Below are 18,110 nucleotides of genomic sequence, written 5' to 3'. Positions count from 1 at the left end.
CAAAAACTAGTGAAGAATTGTGACTTATTCAATAACTATTTACAAAGCATATAAGGGAACCATAGAACATTCTGGAGTTTCCATAAGTAGTCCTGTAGATCACAAAGAACCAGGTGCATAGTAATACAGTATGATTATCTTCTACCATCTGATATCTCTTACACGGTTAAGGTCAAACACATGGAACTGAAAGGAAATGCCATTGTAGGAGGGGGCTGTGGGCTGGGAAGGTCAGAGGAGTCGTCCAGAGTCAGGAACTGTAAGATTGCAAAGGACGGCTGAACGAGTACCCCACAGGAGAAGGGTCAGTCCAGTTACTCTATGTCCCTCTGTGACAGCTATTATTTCATTTCTCTGAAACTTAGAAATGGCTACTTCCTACTTTCTTTCTTTTCTTTTTGGTGCCAGGGAATGAACTCAGGGCACTCAACCTCTGAGCCACATCCCCAGCCCTATTATGTATTTTATTTAGAGACAGGGTCTCACTGAGTTACTTAGCACCTTGCTAAATTGCTGAGGTTGGCTTTGAACTTGCAATTCTCTTGCGTCAGCCTCCTGAGCTGCTGGGATTACAGGCATGCACCACCGTGCCTGGCTATTTCCTTATTCTTTCGGATTCAAAGCAAGTCTAAATTAGAATCTGCCTACTTTTTTTTTTCTGTCAGAAAAGGGCTTGGGGCTTGATTCTACCATCTATTTGGGTAGAAAAAGAACTGTTAGGGACTGGGGCTGGAGAGGCAGCTCAGTGCTAGAGTACTGGCCTAATATGTGTGAGGCCTGGGTTCAAATCCCAGCACTATAAAAAGCCCAAACCAAAACAAACAAAATGTACATGTGAGGCACTTACCAGCAGACTGCTCTTCTCTGGCAATTATTATGGCGGTCCGGGCAGCCTCTCGGTACTGTTTTAGAGCCATGTACAAGCGGAACAGGTATTTGGCGTCCTATCATACAAACCGTTAGAGAAACATCACTTTCTTCATTAGCTAAGGGGAAAAACACCTATGATTCTACACTTACAATCACATTCATCTGCCAGTAACTGAGAATTGATGCTGTTTTTAAAAACCCAATAAAGGAAAAAATAAAAAATAATTAGAAAAAAAAAACGCAATAAAGGAATTTGTTCAGAGGTTCATATGTACCCAGTAGCCCTTTAAGTACTTAAGAAATATTAACTCTGTTAAGTCCTTTGGCCTACCCCAGGAGAAATGGTTATTATTCTAATTTCATAGATGAGAAATTGACACCATAGGAGACAGCCAGAGCCAGGGTTTGGACCATCATGGTCTGGATTCCAAGTCTCTGTTCCCAACCCTGCTTCACAGAGGATCTTTCATATATTTGGAGGGAAATGCATTCTTACACAATATACCAGTTTTCCAAGATTGAAAAAAAATTTAAAACTCATATAAATTCTCTGTTTTATAAAAATTTTCTTTGGCCTTTGATCACTTTATTCCTATCCTAGTTTGAGACTTTTTCTTTTCTTCTTCTTTTTTTTTTTTTTTTGGTACCAGGGATTGAACCCAGGGGTGCTTAACCACTGAGCCATATCCCCAGCCTGCTTAGTTTTTATTTTAAGTCAGGATATCACTAAGTTGCTTTGGGCCTCCCTATGTTGCTGAGGCTGGCTTTGAACTCATGATCCTCCTGCCTCAGCCTCACAGGCTGCTGGGATTACAGGCCTGTGCTTGAGAGCCTTTCATCATGTATTTGATGCTGCTTTCCAGGTTATTGGAATAAGTGGACATAGTGGGAGGTGGTTTGGATCAGACCAAGGACCTGTGTCCTTTGGCAAGTCAATTTAGCTTCTCTGGGTCTCAGTGGCTTAATCTGTAAAATAAAGGAAATGGACTCAGGCATCTACTTGCTCTCCAGCTGTGAGATGTACAGCCCTCTTTAAATCAGTGACTTGAGTGGTCAAGCAGCATTCCTTGACCATAAAAGCAAGAGGGAGAACCGGTTCCTGGCATTCTGAAAGGCTAGCAAGTCTGTTCTCACCAGGACAGGGAGAAGACCAGTTTCTGCAGGAACTCTCAGGGAGTATTTTGAAAAGATAATCTTTGCAATTAATTTCTACTTTAAAGTGAGTTGTTTTTATGCTTAATATGATTTTTGTTAATGTCCATAATTTAAAAAATTTGAACAAAGCACACTGATTTTTAGGGACCAGTGAAACAGCGATTGTTTTCATAATTCCCAGCTAAACTAAACTAAAACAAAAGTCAAGGTGCTGGGGACTGTTTTCTGGAGGGATGCAGCTATTTCCCAGGTGGACCGCTAACTTGAAAGAGTAAATATACATGTTGGGCGCGGTGGCTCACGCCTGTAATCCCAGCGGCTCGGGAGGCTGAAGCAGGAGGATTGCAAGTTCAAAGCCAGCCTCAGTAATGGCGAAGCACTAAGCAACTCAGTGAAACCCTGTCTCTAAATAAATATAAAATAGATCTGGGGATGTGGCTCAGTGGCTGAGTGCCCCTGGGTTCAATCCCTAATACCCACCCACCCACCCACCAAAAAAGAGTGAACATCCATAACATCCTTCAACACTTGGGTCTGTCTAGATGAGCTGCAGCTAATTTCAGAGACAAATTTTCAAGCCCGTGTTCCAAAGCCTTGATAGCTGATAGGTGAAAGCTGGGCCGAATGAAGACATGAGCACCCACAGAGCAGAGCCTCCCCTACCTTGGGCAGGCCGTCACTCTCCCCCATCAGGTGGTCGATCAGCTGACTGGTCAGCAGTTCATCTTTGGCTTGGCCAACCTGTTTTGTAAAGGAAAAAACCCCCAGCAAATCAGCACCTTAAACCTAGCAGGAGGGGAGAAAGACAATCATTTGCTGTGGATGTGGAATAAAAGAATACATGGAAGTATCTATAGTAAAGTGCTGGAAACATAGACTCAGAGTCTTTAGTTGCCAATAAAAATCCATTCTTAGAAACTGTAACTTTACTCAGCTGATGTTTCTTTGTACAGAGAATATGCTTCTTAGGTTTCAATAAAAAAATCTTAAGATCAGTGTAGCAACATCTGGCAAAAAAGCATCGCATCTTGAGCACAAGACCTGGGCCTTTCACGGGTGCATCTCCCTAATCAAAACAATCTGAAATATAAAACTTTTTGAGGGCCAACATGATGCCCAAAAGAGTTTTGGATTTTGGAGCATTTCAGATTTTAGTATGCTAATTAATCTATGCCGGCATTCCAAAATCCAAAAGACTGAAATCTAAAACACTTCTAGTTCTAAGCATTTTGGATAAGCGATATTCAGCTTGCACAACATCACCCTACTGAGTGCCTGGCCCTTGCAGCGGCTCCCTGAAGACACCCCTGCAGGCGGGGCTCGGTGTCAAGGAGCAGCCACAGAGCCCAGAGGGGGTAGGCAGCTGGGAAACTTGGATGAGGTTCTGGTGGGGACCTTGGCTTACAGATCTCTTAGAAATCATCTCCACAAAGTTGAGAGTGAAACCACTGAAGTGGGGGGTATCGATCAGGAAAACAGTGTGCCATACTGGAAGGTATGATGATATATAATGCAGATCTCTTTTCCTTGTGTACATAAATGGAGGAAAGCCCACGTGAGGCTACAGTGCGAAGGAGGCCATCCACGAGTCAAGAAGAGAGCCCTCACACAGGAATGGGAAGCTAGCCCCTTGATCTTGGGCTTCCCAGGCTCTAGAACTGTGGGGAATGGATTCGTTGTTTAAGCACTCAGGCTACGGCAACCCAACTGGACTTAAGACATGAGCCTACTGATAACGATGAAATAGAAAGTACACGTACCATCTAAGAAGTCATTTTTCAAAATATGTCAGATCTATGTCTGATCAAGTATCTAAATTTAACTACTACTTAGTAGGAAATACAGGGAAATTATGCCACAAAGATGTATCAGTTAAATCTAAATGTCAGAAATTCCTCAGGAAAAATGACCCATTTTCTTAACAACTGAATGGCAGGGGCCAGGAGGTGGGGTTAGGAGATAGAGCAAAAGAGCAGAGTGGGGAGGGAGATTAAAAGAGGCATAGGGTACATCTACCAAATGTAACACAAGGACTTTGTTGGAGACAGATGTGAACTAACCTGCTGTAAAAAAGCATTTATGTGAGAGTTGGGAAATTTGACCCCTAACTGGGCATTTGACATTATCAAGAAATCATTGTTGGAGCAATTGGGATCCTGATATAGTGCTGGTGAGAACATGAAGTGGTGCAGCTGCTTTGGGAAACAGCTGTGCAGTTCATCAAAAATGTTAAACAGTTTGCATGTGGCCAAGCAATTCCACTCCTATGTAATATATCCAAAAGAAAACACGTTCACACAAAAAATTGCACACAAGTGTTGACATCAGTATTATCCATAAAAGCTCAAAAGTGGAAGCAATCCAAATGTCCAACTGATAAACATATAAACAAAATGTGATACAGTCATACCATGGAATTTCATTAAGCCATAAGAAGGTATGGAGTCCTGATACATACGACAACCTGGATGAGTGTTAGACATTAAGCTAAATGGAAGACTACACCAAGGACCATATGTTGCATGCATGATTCCATTTGTAGGAAATGTCTAGAATAGGCAAATCCATAGAAATTTAAAATGGATTATAACATAGACTACATATAATAAGTAAGATAGTGTGGTAGTGGTGAAAAGATAACTAAAATAACAGAAGAAACTTATGAATCAAAAATCAAAAATAAAATCAATTATACATATTGGTCATTTCATCTATGACAAACACTCCATGGTAATTCAGTGGAGAAAGAATGACATTTTGATAAGTGGCACTAGGTCAACTGGATAACCATATGCAAAAGAAAGATTTTTGACCCCATCTCATGCCATACCCAAAAATGAATTCGGTAGGCATAGACCTAAATGAGAAAGCTAAAATGATCAGACTTGTACATAAAAGCACAGGGGAGATACCTTCATGACCACAGAATGGACAAAATTTCTTAAATAAACAAGCATTAACTACAAAAGATTCCCAATTGGACTTTATCAAGACATAAGAATTTTTGTTCAAGACACCATTAGAAAATAAAGATAAGCCACATCTTGAATGATTTATATTGTGTGTGTGTGTGTGTGTGTGTGTGTGTGTGTGTGTGTAGTGAAAAGACTGATATGCAGGATATGTGATAAAATCCTACAAATCAGTAAGGATGAGTAGATACAATTCAAAATTGGAAAAAAGACAGAAGAATACTTCACAAGAGAGGATATTCAAATGGTCAATAAATATGAAAAGGTGTTCTATATCATAAGTCATTAGAAAAATGAATGAAAGCCATAATGAGATATCACTACACATCTATCCGAAGAGCTAAACTGAAATAGACCAATAAGTGTTGGTAAAGGAGTGACTAAAACATCTCACTAGAATGTAAATTGGTATGACCGCCTTGAAAAAAAACTGCTTGGCAGTATCCACTATTGCTAAAAACATGTATACCCTATAACTGATAGTTTTCCTGGAGGCATACCTAATAAAACTGAGTGTTATGTCCACCAAAAGGTATGAACTGCTTAAGGCAGCAGCTTTATTTATAATAAGCCCAAGCTAGAGATAACCCAAATGCCCACTAACAGTGTAAGGGATAAATAAATTGTGACATAGTTATATAGTAGACTACTACACAGCAGTGAATAAGAATGGCCCATTGCTACCTGCAACAGGAGACACATTCCCCTACATAACACTGATTCAAAGAAACTCAACACAAAAGGATACACATGCCTGTCTCCATTTGTATGAAGTTCATCACAGGTAAAACTATAAGGACAGGAGTCAGGATTGTTGCCCTGGGTGAGGGTGCTGACTGGGAGGTGACATGAGGGCGCCTTTTGTAGTAGAACTGAAGATCTGTGAGGGTCACCCAGGTTGACATGTAGGAAAATATTGATCAAGTTGTACACACAGGCTCTGTGAACGTCACTGTTATGCAAACTGCAACTAAAGAAAACCCACAGGGTCTTTCTTTTTGTGATGCTGGGGAGCAAACTCAGGGCCTCAGACCCACTAGGCAAGCACTCTACCACTGAGCTACCTGACCAGCCCAGGTTCTTATCTTTTAGACAAAGATTTTTATCCAGAATGGAAGTGATGTGATGACGGTGATCTACTTTAAAATAATCCAAGGAAAGAAGGTGGAGCATGAATAAAATAGTACTGTCCATGTGTGGGCAGCTGTCGGGTGTGGGAGTTTGTTACACTGTTTGGTCTCCTTCTGCATATATTTGGAAATTTCTTCAAAGAGTTTTTAAAAACACTGGCATTCTTGAAGGTTTCATTGTAGAGTTTACTTACAGTTTCTATTGCCATTTCTATTGCCATATTATCTTCTGAGCTAGGGCATTTCAGGAAATGTTTCAGTGCCTAAAATGGGAAACGTACAGCAATTAAACGTTTTTAGACTGAGCTCACAATAGGAAAAACAACATTTCCACATACAAATTAATTAGTTTGTGAAAAAAATCTTCATCTCACCAGGGGCCTGCACAGTGCTGGATCTTAAATATAAACTTCAAAGATTGGGTGGAATTTAAAAGAAATGGAAGGATCCAGTTAACCCTCTGAAGAATCTTATTCTGACTTTTGATGAAATGCAAATGCAAACTATGCCCTCTTGTAGGAGGAAGATCTAGTGACTTTCATTCATTCTTTCAACAAATATTTATTGATCACTTGTAACTATGTGGGGCTGTGGGAGATCGGTGTATAGCAGGAATGCTCTGGTGTGTGCGGCCCCGCTTCTTATGTTAGGCACCATCTAACTGGGGAGAGATCTGTGTGATGTGATAATAAAAGGAACCAATTATTTTAAGTCCCAATTGCCCAATTCCAGAACATCAGACCCATAAAGAAATTAAAAAGCTTAAAAGACAGGTGTGGCCAGTTGGTATTTTAAGTGCTCTGAGAAGCTAAGATGGTTTTGCGTGGGGACAGTCCAAAGGTGGCAGAGGTGGGAGAGGCCTGCAGGATGGATGGGTGTGTGGTTGTTGGTGAAGGGACAGAGAGGAGCCAGAGGGAGAAGGGGGTTGGTAAAGGGCTGGCTGTGAGAACCTAGTGTGGTGCTTCCATGAAACAGCTGGAGCCAGATTGGGAGGCTCAGGCTGGCTGGTCAAATTCTGGAAATTCCTTTTGAGTGCCAGCTGAGGAGGTGGGCCTTTTTCTAAGAGGCAGAAATAGTAAACTGTGGCCTGTAGGCGAAATTCACACACGTGTTTTCTCTGGCCTGTGAGGTATTCTGCAAATATCTGGACCCAGATTTTAAGACTGGCAGACCCAGACTTCTGTTTCTCTTGAAGCATCATATGATCTGGTATACTGCTGGACTCAGACTCCTGAATGGCCCTGATGTGCTGGAGGTGGGCAGCGGCTGTCCCCTTCAGACAAGCTACGTGCCAGCCAGCCTTGACAGTCAACACTCAGCTTCACCCCCGAGCTGAACTCATGGTGTCTCTTGTTTGGACAGTTTCCCCGCCTGAGGCAAAGCAAGGTTTGGGGAGTAATGAAATGAAGGATGAGTTTCAGGCAGAGAAACTAAAAATAGGGAAAGTAGGAAACTATCAGAATAATCAGAAGAAAGATCATCTGGGCTCTGGGTTGATGGCAGTTAGAATGAAAGGGACAGATGTGAGAGATTTTAGGAAGAGGGTGACAGTTTGTGGAGAGAGACGATTTCAAGGTTGAGTGGTGCAGCTCAGTGGGTGGTAGAGCATGTGCTCAGTGTGCACAAGGCCCTGGGTACAAACCCCTGGGCCAAGGACAACCAAAAAGGAGGACAGATCCCAAATCTGGGTGTTTGGAAGCATATTAGCATTTTAAAACAACTCCCATAATCATTCCTGTGGAGTCCAGGAATGTGTTCTTGGCAAATACTAACTCGGGAATACTGGCCACATAGCAAGAAGAATTTTCCAGCCTGAAAATGTCTCTTTTCTCCTTCAAAGTACAAGGCGATGCTTTGGTAGTCTTCGTTAGTCGTGTCTTCGGAACCTACAACATAAGTTGGTTGAGTAAAATACGTGAGCAGAACTTGTTTACCTTTTATTGCTATGAAAAAAAAATTCTAAGAAGTGGTCTAAAAACTGGAGACTAAACCCCTTAGTGTCTGTTTTCATCAGAAGACATTCATCATCATCACCCTGGATATTAACTCTGCTCCATCTTTGTTTCACTCTAAACAGGACTTGGGAGAGAAAATGATGAATCCAGGTTATGATTCATTATTAGCCTTTGAGCTTTTTGTCATTCTTTGAGTCTTGAAATCTCAATTCCTAAAACAACAGGAACCACGATGACTATGACCACAATCTGCCTAGAGTTTCAGAGGCCGAGTCAACCCAACACAGACGTGACCCACCTCCCTTTCCCAGCACGGACTGGTTTGAACAGCAGTCTGTGTGTGCCAGACAGCAGGGAAAGAGGGTATCCAAAATGGCCAATGAGGGTAGTTACCATTATTACTGTTCTTCTCTTACTGTTTTCTTTTGGTTTAGGGCTTTTAAATTTATTAAGCACAGAGGAAGAAGGGCTCCACAGCTCCACAGGTTCCAACTCATTACATACACTTACCCATGGCAGCTCAGTGGGTAACAATAGCCCTACAAGTCCAGCCCAAGGCAGATACAGAGTTTCCAAGAGAAAGGTTGGACACTGAACCCTATGGGAGGATCCTCTCTCTCTCTCTCTCTCTCCATCTCTATCTATCTACATCTCTATCTCTCTATCTATGAAAACTTAGATGATTTAGTGCAATGGTCACTTATAATGTTAGGACAAACATGCGTCAAGTGAAACACTGGCAGGTCTAAAGTTGCTTTTATCTCTACTTCTTTGTTCTCTTTAGCTTTTTATTTCCACCAATTATCTTCATGACTTCCCAACAAATGTTCTCTTAAAGATGGAGACAGAAAATTTCTCATGAGTTTTAACAATTTAGGGTCATTTTGTGAATTTTAAAAAAGAAAAAAACACAAAAAGACAAATATTTTCTGATTCCATTTTCATGAGGTACCACGAATAGTCAAATTCACAAAGTAGAAAGTGGTTACCAGGAGGGGAATGTGGGGGGGAGTACAATGGGTACAGAGTTTTAGAATTCGATGATGAAGTAGCTCCATAAATGGGTGGTAGTGACAGTTGCACTACAATGTGAATGTACTTAATGCTGGAAATCGAACCCAGGGCCTCACACCTGCAAGTGTGAAGGAAGACAGTGACAGTGACAGGTGTGGAGAGAAATGATTTCAAGATTTCAAGGTTGAGCACTGTGGTGCAGCTCAGTGGGTGGTAAAGCATGTGCTCAGTGCTCACAAGGCAAGTGCCACTGAGCCACATCCCCAGCCCCAGAACCGAGCTTTTTAAATGGAAATTTTAGGTAAGGTCTATTTTACCACAATGAAAAAAGGCTAAAGAAAGACAACACAAATAAATTATATGGTTCATGATATAAAGGTCTAAAAATTATTTCAATAATTTCTAAGAACAGTGACAAGCATGCCAAAAAATATTACTTTTCATCAAAATAATCATATACACTCATATATCTTTCTTTCTTTCTTTTAAAGACAGGATTTCACTAAGTTGTTGAGGCTGGCCTTAAACTTGCAGTCCTCCTGCTTTAGTCTCCTGAGTAGTTGGGACTACAGGCCTTCAGTGCCTAGCTTTAGTAATCATATATTCTTTTTTCTTTTCTTTTTTTTTTTTTTTTTTTTTTACCATTGAGCCACATCCCCAGCCTTTTTTCATCTTTTGAGACAGGGTCGCACTCAGTTGCTTAGGGCCTCCCTAAGTTGCTGAGGTTGGATTTGAACTTGAAATCCTCCTATCTTAGCCTCCTGAGCCTCTGGGATTATAGGAGTAGACCACCACACCTTGCAATAATCACATAGTCTTATAACTCAATCTCACTTTGAAGTTGTAGGAATCTTGAAATCTAGCAATAACATTCACGTGTGTGTCTACGTGGTACACATTTACGACAGTGTGGTTAGGCCTACACCATTCTGATAATTAGATGGTAAGAGTCAAAGTGTTTCTATGATAAAAGCTTTTAGAGAACATAGGGAAACAATGATATTTACCAATAATGTCTGCATAAATTTCCATTTTGTTGTGTTGCTGGGCCAGGGTGAAAGCTTCATTGTTACATTTGGACATGACAAGAAACTGGATGGCAGACCCATAGTCACCCAGCTGTAGAAAAAACCTAGAATAAAGTACTTCAATTAGCTTGACCCTCATATAAAATAAGTCTGTGCTTTACAAAATAAAATCATTTTTAATCAGGAGAAATCACTTAAAAATAAAACTTTATTACATAAACTGCAGTCCTCATTATATGCTTATGATACTAGACAATCAAATGCTCATGCTGACCATTCACAAATAACCTTTGGATTTAAATACCTAGAGCTGATTTAAAAAATCAAAAAGAATAAATATTCTTTTCAAATTTAAGTATTTGACGAGTGGAGGCAGGGTCCTTCTTTTACAGTTAGCTTTTGGAAGTCCAAAAGTGTGAATGTGCTATGTTACCTGGCTACCATCTTGGCCCCGTCCAGAGACTGGGTCTCTCTGACGATGCTGACGGCCTTCTCCGGGTTGTTGAGGTGATCCAGATAGATGCGGATCACACTGTTCCACTGCTTGGCGTTCTCATAAGCCAGGACAGCTTCTTTGTATCTGTAAGAAATACTTGGTTGAGATAAACTTTCCCAACACTGTCAGTTTAGGAGGGAAATAACAATAAGTGTTTGGGTCACTTTCCTACTGTGTTGCAATCGTTGCTTGTTTTCCTTAAACATCCTTTTATTTCATCAGAAAAAACAGCAGGAACTCTCCCACTAAAATATGTTCTTTGTAAGGGTTTGATAAACAGTAAAAGGCCAATATTGAATTGTATTTTTTCACTTGAATCAAAGTTATATAATTTCTTTATATGTTACTGTTTTTTTTCCTTTTTGAGTGAGAATATTATAATAGCAATAGAGGATTTTTTTAGATAACATAATAATTTTTCACAATTATATATGCCTAACAATGATATAAAGTCTTTGTGTGTTGACCTCTAGATGGCGCTCAGGACTTCTTTTCGGCTTGAACTAATTCTCCAACTCTTTCCATCTCAACAAGACTATTAGTGTATCTCTCCATTTCCTAAGTTACTTTTCAAAAAGTGAAGGGTATCACTAACACTTAAAAGTCTCTTAGTTTAAACTTCCAAAGTGAAATCTACACTTCCATCAGTCATGTAAAGTAAGTGCATTTTCACAGTATGGTTATTAGTTTAAAATACATTTTCCAAATACGGTGTCAGTTTTATTACTATTCATGGGGTGAAACTTTTTCATGTTTACACACATGCGATTTCATAACTGTATTTCCTCCGAGACTTGCCTTCTTGTCTTGAGCCTCTTTTCCAATATTAGTGTTTTTGAGTTTCTTGTACTATTTTAAGCTGGAGAAGATCTTGGCGCATTTAATATTCATTATTCATTTCTAGCTTTTCATACTGTTTTATGGTTTAAACAGCACAGCCAGTCTTGTGTGTGGAATTCATGGTTCTTTACTTTTCTTTCCTTCTATATCTCTAAGTTATCCTCCTTAATAAAATGATGATCACTTAATTCCATTTTCATGCCTCATTAGGCCAAATTTCCACTTCCTCCATTTACCTTCAAATACAAAGATATCCCAGTCTATATCTGAATACATAAAAAAAGGCATGAGGTATGAGATGTAGAAAGATGTTGAAGACTGTCATTTCAGACCTGCAAAGGTTATATATAAAGGATGTTTTCTTTCTCTGCTTTGTCTTTCTTAGAGCGTTATAAATGTTAATGATGAATTTATCAAACTTCTTTAAGTTTGTATAAATTTAAGAAATCGTACAAACCTTCCGTCTGCTTCTTTAGCTTTGGCATACTGTAAGTGGATCTTAGGAGAAGAAACATGAGGCAGAAGCTCGCCAACCTTTGCCCTAGAGAAGTAGACACAAGGAATGATGTCAGCACTGTGCTCCCTCAAGTAGCAGCATACAAACAAATGCTAGATTTTAGGATTCAAAAAACAATTATCTGCTGGGCACAATGGCATATGCCTGTAATACCAGTGATTTGGGAGGCTGTGCAGGAGGCTGTGGCCTCGCAAAGTTTGAGGCCAGTCTGGGCTAACAAAAATGGCTGGGGATATAGTGCAGTGGAAGAGCACCCCTGCCCCTGGGCTCAATTCTTGGTGCCAAAAACAAAAACGAAAAAACAGTTATGATCTTTCAAAAATCTTGGCTGCAAAAGGAAAAAGTAAACTTAATTGCTTTGCCTCCTGATAGTTCCCTATGTGGGAAGATAAAGGTTAGTTAATTAACTCTCTTGGGTTTTGTTTGTTTTTTTTTCCTTGTAATTTATCTGATTAGGGACATTCTCATACAAAATCAGCAAAATGTGCTGTTCTTTGGGCAAAGGCTATTCATGTAAACTTAAATATAAGTAGTAAAAACAAGATGGCAGGTGCAGTTGGGGTATGAACAGAATGTCAGGTAGGAAGACTGACAAGGAGACAAGTGGGAAAACCCCAACACATTAATTTCCAAACCTGCCTGGAAACGAACCATCACCAGCTCTTACCAGTTCTTACAGCGGATGTAAACAGAGGCTGCTTTGTCATAGTACTGGCCTTTTTCATACAGTTGAGCTGCTTCTGAAAATTGCTAAAATAATACAGGATCATTAAGGTACTAAATTTGTTACGTGTAAGAACCACGTGAACATTTGTGCAGAGAAAGGACTACCTTCATATTTTCCAATATGGCTCCACAGTCTCTTTTAAGAACCCTGCTGGGGTGCTTGAGGGCTTGGTTGACCCCTCTGCGTATGTCTCCCATTCTTATGGACATCTGGGCCACTCCAGCCAGGCACACTTCATCGTGCTCCTGAAATGATGGAGCAAAGACTAACGAGTCAGATCCTATTTCATCTGAAGCAGATGTACAGTAGAACATTCTGTGAGGATGGGAATCTGTGTCTGCCCTGTCCAACATGGTAGCCAATAGTTACAAGTGCCTATTGGGCATTTGAAATATGGCGAGTGTGAAAGAGGAACTGAATTTTCAATTTGTAGATTAGATAATTAATTCGAACAGTTACATGTAGCTAGTGGTTAATGTATTTGATAGAGCACATAAAGAATAAAGTAAAGCAGAGGTAGCCCCCAAAAATATAAAAAACCCAAGAGATAAATTAGTAAAGGATATGATCAAGTAATTAATAAAAAATATAACTGGCCAATAAATAAATAAAAACATGCTCAACTTCACTCAAATACACAAAAAATAAAATTATATATATATATGTGCTTATCAAATTGACTAAATGGTTCACTGATGTTGAGAATATGTTCATACATGAACAATATATGCATGAATTACTATAATTTCTTTTTGAGAGCAATTTAGCAATATCAAAAATTAAAAGCACATTTTATAGCCTAGAAATTTCACTTGTAAGAATATATCCTTCAGAAATACCATTTTTGGTAGCTAAAAAAATATGTACAGGGTGGGACAGTCATTGTAGTGTTTGCAGTATTTTTGAAAATAGGGAAAGAAAACCCTATTTAACATGGAGTAGATGAAATATTATGGTATATTCAAGAAATGGAACATAAACTCTCTCAAAGGATAAACAGATTCATATATATTGACTTGGAAAGATCGGGAGCAAGCAAAATGCTATGTTACAGAGTGGACAACAGCTACCCTTTGCTGTTGAAGGAGTGATTTTATGTTTAGCAGAAACCCTGTATGACATACATATTTGTGAGCTCCATAAGATTCAGGGTGTCAACATATGGAATCATTACAGGGTGTAGACGGAGGAGTGAATATTGGACTCTCACTTCTCACATTAACATCCTTGGGTGATTTTTAAAAATTGAGTATGATGAACTTGCATTCCTTTTGTAATAACTTAGATATAAATAGAAAAAAAAAGATTCAATCTTTATAAGACCAACTAAATTAAAAAACACTAATTTTATTCCAAAATTGAGCTTCTTGAGTTGGTATCTACTCTGTGCAAAGCATTTTGCCTGTTCAGAGACTTTCCACGTCAATACATATGAATCTGTTTTAGTCCTCTAATGTTACATTGTTAGGATGTACTCTAATTTTTTCATTCATTTTCTTATTGAATTATATTGGCCTATAAATGGGAAAGTTATATGCCACTTTTTAACTTCCAGTCTTAATTAGAAGCTTATATTTAGGCTGTAGTAGAAAACATTTCTTTTTAGATGGGTAAAAATATTGCCATCTTTAGTTTTTAAGAGTTTAAAAAGTGTTTAAAATAATTTAACTATGTTTTTGCAAATGTGCTAATGAACAGAAAAACAGGTCACCTACTAGATATTGAATAAGTACAATGCAAATAAGAGCAGGATAAAGATCTTTATTTGAGATTACCTTATTTTCACCTGTTATTCCTTTTTCATAATGAGCCAAAGCATTTACATAATCACCCCTGAAAGAAAAATCAGAGTGAATTCAATTCATATTTATGTATCTTATTTATATGTACAAAACTTAAAAGATAATCTCTGAGTTGCTTAAGTTCATGAAAGATGTGATAAACAACATAGATGCAAGCATTCTTTCAGAGCGCAGCCCATCATTATTTTGTCACTTTAAAAATATTAAAATGGATCACGCTGCACTGTAAGGGACTTGCTAGGCATTTGTGAGAGGTACAGCAAATTTTATGAGCTACCTTTGGTTAATTATTTCCTTTAGGGCATGAAATGACAAATCATGTGACCGTAAAAACTAATGCTTTCTTCCAAAGACCCAATATTCATAAGAAGAATATGTATTGAGAGAATCTGGGTTACCATCAGTTTATTAAAGATAGACATGGAAGAACACCCTGGGTATTACAATATTGAGGGCGCTGGTTCTTACTTTAATAAAATGTATCATTCTTGATATAATTGTGTTAATCAGTTTTCCTTCATTATGACAAAATAGCTGAGAATAAGAAACCTGAGGAAAAGTTGATTTTGGCTCACAGTTCAGAGCAGTTCATGGTCCCTTGGACCCTTTACTTCGGGCCTGTGGTGAGGCAGAGTGTCGTGGCAGGGGATGTGCAGCGGAGCTAAGCCTCTCACCTCACGGCAGCCAGGAAGCAAGTGAGGAGGACCTTGGGGCCCCAATATCCCCTTCGAGGGCACACTCCAGTGACCTCTCACTAGGCCTCACCTCCTAAGAGTTCCACCACCTCTCAACAGCACTACAGGCTGGTGACCAAGCCTTTACCACATGACCTTTGGGGGACGTTTACGATCCTAACCATATCAATAATTAATATAGGCTCTGTTCCCATGACGAATACTAACATAGATCTGCATATCTAGAAGACAAATTTATTATATCAATTAATTTTCATTATTTAGGACGATGATTTGCTTAAGACCTTTTTGCTGAGACCCGTCTTCCTCTGAGAAACCATCTCTTTTTGTATAATCATCTCTGAAAATGGCATCGTTTGGGATCTATCTTAGCGCCACTTTATCAGATTAGGCAAGTTATTCAACCTGTCTAGGCCTCACTCAGTTTCCTCAACTACTGATACACAAGGATGATTGAGAACTTTCTATTGGTCAGCCCAGGGCTTTGCAATATTCCTGAATAGAAATTTCTAATTTGGGTCCAACTATATCAACCCACCTAGGGACAAGAGAAATGACAGTTCCTTTTCGGGGAGCCTGCTCAATTAGTAGATGCTAAATTGAGATTCTGGAACTCTGATTTATGTTATATTAGTTACCTTGCTTTATTATTTTATTCTCACATGGATCTAGCTCATTAGTCTAATCTCACACTGGAGAGCTAAATCTCTTCCAGACTGAATAAATTTGGCCTTGCTCTGACCTAATCAATGTCTTGGATATAATAATGAAATAGACTGGGAACTGAGCACAGGCCTTGGGCTGTAGGCCTCAAAATCAGTAGTTGATACCTCATGATAGGACACACTTAGGAAAGTCATGATTTTATTTTATTTTATTTTTTTGATACTGGGGATTGAACACATGGTTATTTAACCACTGAGTCACATCCTCAGCCTTTTTTAATGCTTTATTTTGAGACAGGATCTTTCTAAGTCCTTAGAGCCTTGCTAGATTGCTGAGGCTAGCCTTAAACTTGCTATCCTCCTGCCTCAGCCTCTCAAGTTGCTGGGATTCTAGGCATGCACCTTCATGCCACGGGGCAAGTCACTATTAACACAAGAGAAACTATTCTGATGGTTGGGGGCTGGAATGTATGAGACCAGGGTCAAAAGGTCTGCATATAAATTAGCAGTGAAGCCTTTGAGAATGGTAGATCCAGGGTCAACTGTCAAGCAGAAAGGATTAAAGCAACTGCCACGACCACCACTCAAAACAAGGAAGCTTAGGCCTTCAATTGACCTTAGCTCGTTTGAGTTTGCTCCAAGAGCATCAATTTCCTGAGGCTTCTGGAAACTTTCTGTTTGTTTTCTGTCAGGAAATGGTGGATCATTTTTTTTCTCTTCGGTGCAGAAGTTTTATACTCTAAGATACACTCTTAGGATGGAGATGGAGGGCCAAGGCATTTAGGGCCTTGTCTCTGATTCTAAGATTCTAATACAATTTGGTATATGGATTTTTTGGGGGCAGGGTGGTGCTGGGGATTGAACCCAGGGCCTTATACTTGATAAAGCACAGACTCTATCACTGAGCTACACCCCCAACCCCTGGAATAACTTAAGGACAGAAATGAGGCAAATTTAAATCAAGACTGACTCTGAAGAAATAACGCCTCCAAAAAGCTTTTTATTGGAGAAAAGAAAATTTAAAATTAGTTATTCTGAACAAAAATGAATACTTTTTGATAAAATAATTTCTACAACCAAAATTTGGAGGTCAATAGTCTCACAATCCAAAATCTGTATGAAAATAAAAGTGTAACTACATAACATTTTTGTAATAGTCAAATGTTAAAACATATTTTCTTTCTTTGTCAAAGACCAGGATTTTTCTACATTCTAATATTTTTGAAATTTGAATGTATCTTATAATATATGTCAGGAGAAATTACCCAGTTGTGATACTGTCATTGCACATACACATGCATGTGTGAACTGTGTGAACTTATATTTGCAAATACGTTATTCATTTATAGTCTTTGTAGCTATTTGTGTTGGTAGAAATAACCACAACTGAATGTTAACTTAAAACTAGATGCTGAGTGCCTCTACATTTACAGTTTTATACAGCACTGAAATAAAAATGTAGTGTCTATTGATTAAGACTATGACAACTGGGCATGATAGTACATACCTATCATCCCAACAACTCGGGAGGCTGAGGCAGGAGTTTCCTAAATTTGAGAACAGCTTCAGCAATTTAGCAAGACCATGTCTCAGAACAAAAAGGACTGGGGATGTAGCTCAATGGTAAAGCACCCCTGGGTTCAATCCCCAGTACCAAACAAACAAACAAAATTTAGGGCAAATAAGATGGGCTAACAATTAAGAGAATAAGAAAATTCTAAATTTCCCAGCATAGATTATGGAATTTCCAAAGGTAGGAGAGATTTGCAAAGCCTACTGATGTACCAAAAAGGTTTACTACTCAAGCACCGAGCATCACTCTGTGAAAAGCTTTTCTCTTGACTTTCAATACTATTTTTCATCCATATGCAATTCAATTTTAAAAAGAAAAATCTATAATTTTAAGCTAATAGAGATGCAGACTGCTATGGCACATGTTCATATATATTGAAACTTAATTGCCAAAGTGATGGTATTGGGAGGTGATAAAGTCATCAGGACAAAGGTAGAAGGGAGAACTCTCTTTGATCTTGGACTTCCTGGCCTCCAGAACTGTGAGAAATAAATTTCCGTTCTTCATAAGTTACCCAGTCTCAGGTATCCTGTTATAGCTACACAAATGGACTAAGACATAGACTAAAATTCAGCATTTTTCATTCTGCCTTGAAATTACATTGCAAATCCTCAAAGTGTTAAAGGAGGTCAGGCTCCTGCACACAGGTTATGAAACAGTGTATCACTCTC

The 18,110-nt window shown here is 39.1% G+C and overlaps 1 protein-coding gene across 2 annotated transcripts in view; it reads right to left on the bottom strand.

Annotated features, from left to right (window-relative positions):
• Positions 1 to 18,110, bottom strand: part of Wdr19 (WD repeat domain 19) — a 72,916-nt gene that overhangs the window by 15,138 nt on the left and 39,668 nt on the right. For both annotated transcript variants that reach the window (XM_027938643.3, XM_071614219.1), the window contains 10 exons: positions 14,480 to 14,537; positions 12,809 to 12,949; positions 12,645 to 12,727; positions 11,918 to 12,001; positions 10,558 to 10,704; positions 10,104 to 10,228; positions 7,901 to 8,013; positions 6,322 to 6,390; positions 2,689 to 2,766; positions 848 to 944 (listed from right to left, as the gene is read on the bottom strand). In XM_027938643.3, coding sequence (XP_027794444.2) covers positions 848 to 944; positions 2,689 to 2,766; positions 6,322 to 6,390; positions 7,901 to 8,013; positions 10,104 to 10,228; positions 10,558 to 10,704; positions 11,918 to 12,001; positions 12,645 to 12,727; positions 12,809 to 12,949; positions 14,480 to 14,537 — 995 coding nt within the window. The remainder of the gene's footprint in view (positions 1 to 847; positions 945 to 2,688; positions 2,767 to 6,321; positions 6,391 to 7,900; positions 8,014 to 10,103; positions 10,229 to 10,557; positions 10,705 to 11,917; positions 12,002 to 12,644; positions 12,728 to 12,808; positions 12,950 to 14,479; positions 14,538 to 18,110) is intronic.

The sequence above is a fragment of the Marmota flaviventris genome, chromosome 7, assembly GCF_047511675.1.
Source record: "Marmota flaviventris isolate mMarFla1 chromosome 7, mMarFla1.hap1, whole genome shotgun sequence".
Lineage (NCBI taxonomy): Eukaryota > Metazoa > Chordata > Mammalia > Rodentia > Sciuridae > Marmota > Marmota flaviventris.
The sequence above is the reverse complement of the archived record's forward strand: the minus strand, read 5'-3'. Positions and strand labels throughout refer to the sequence as shown.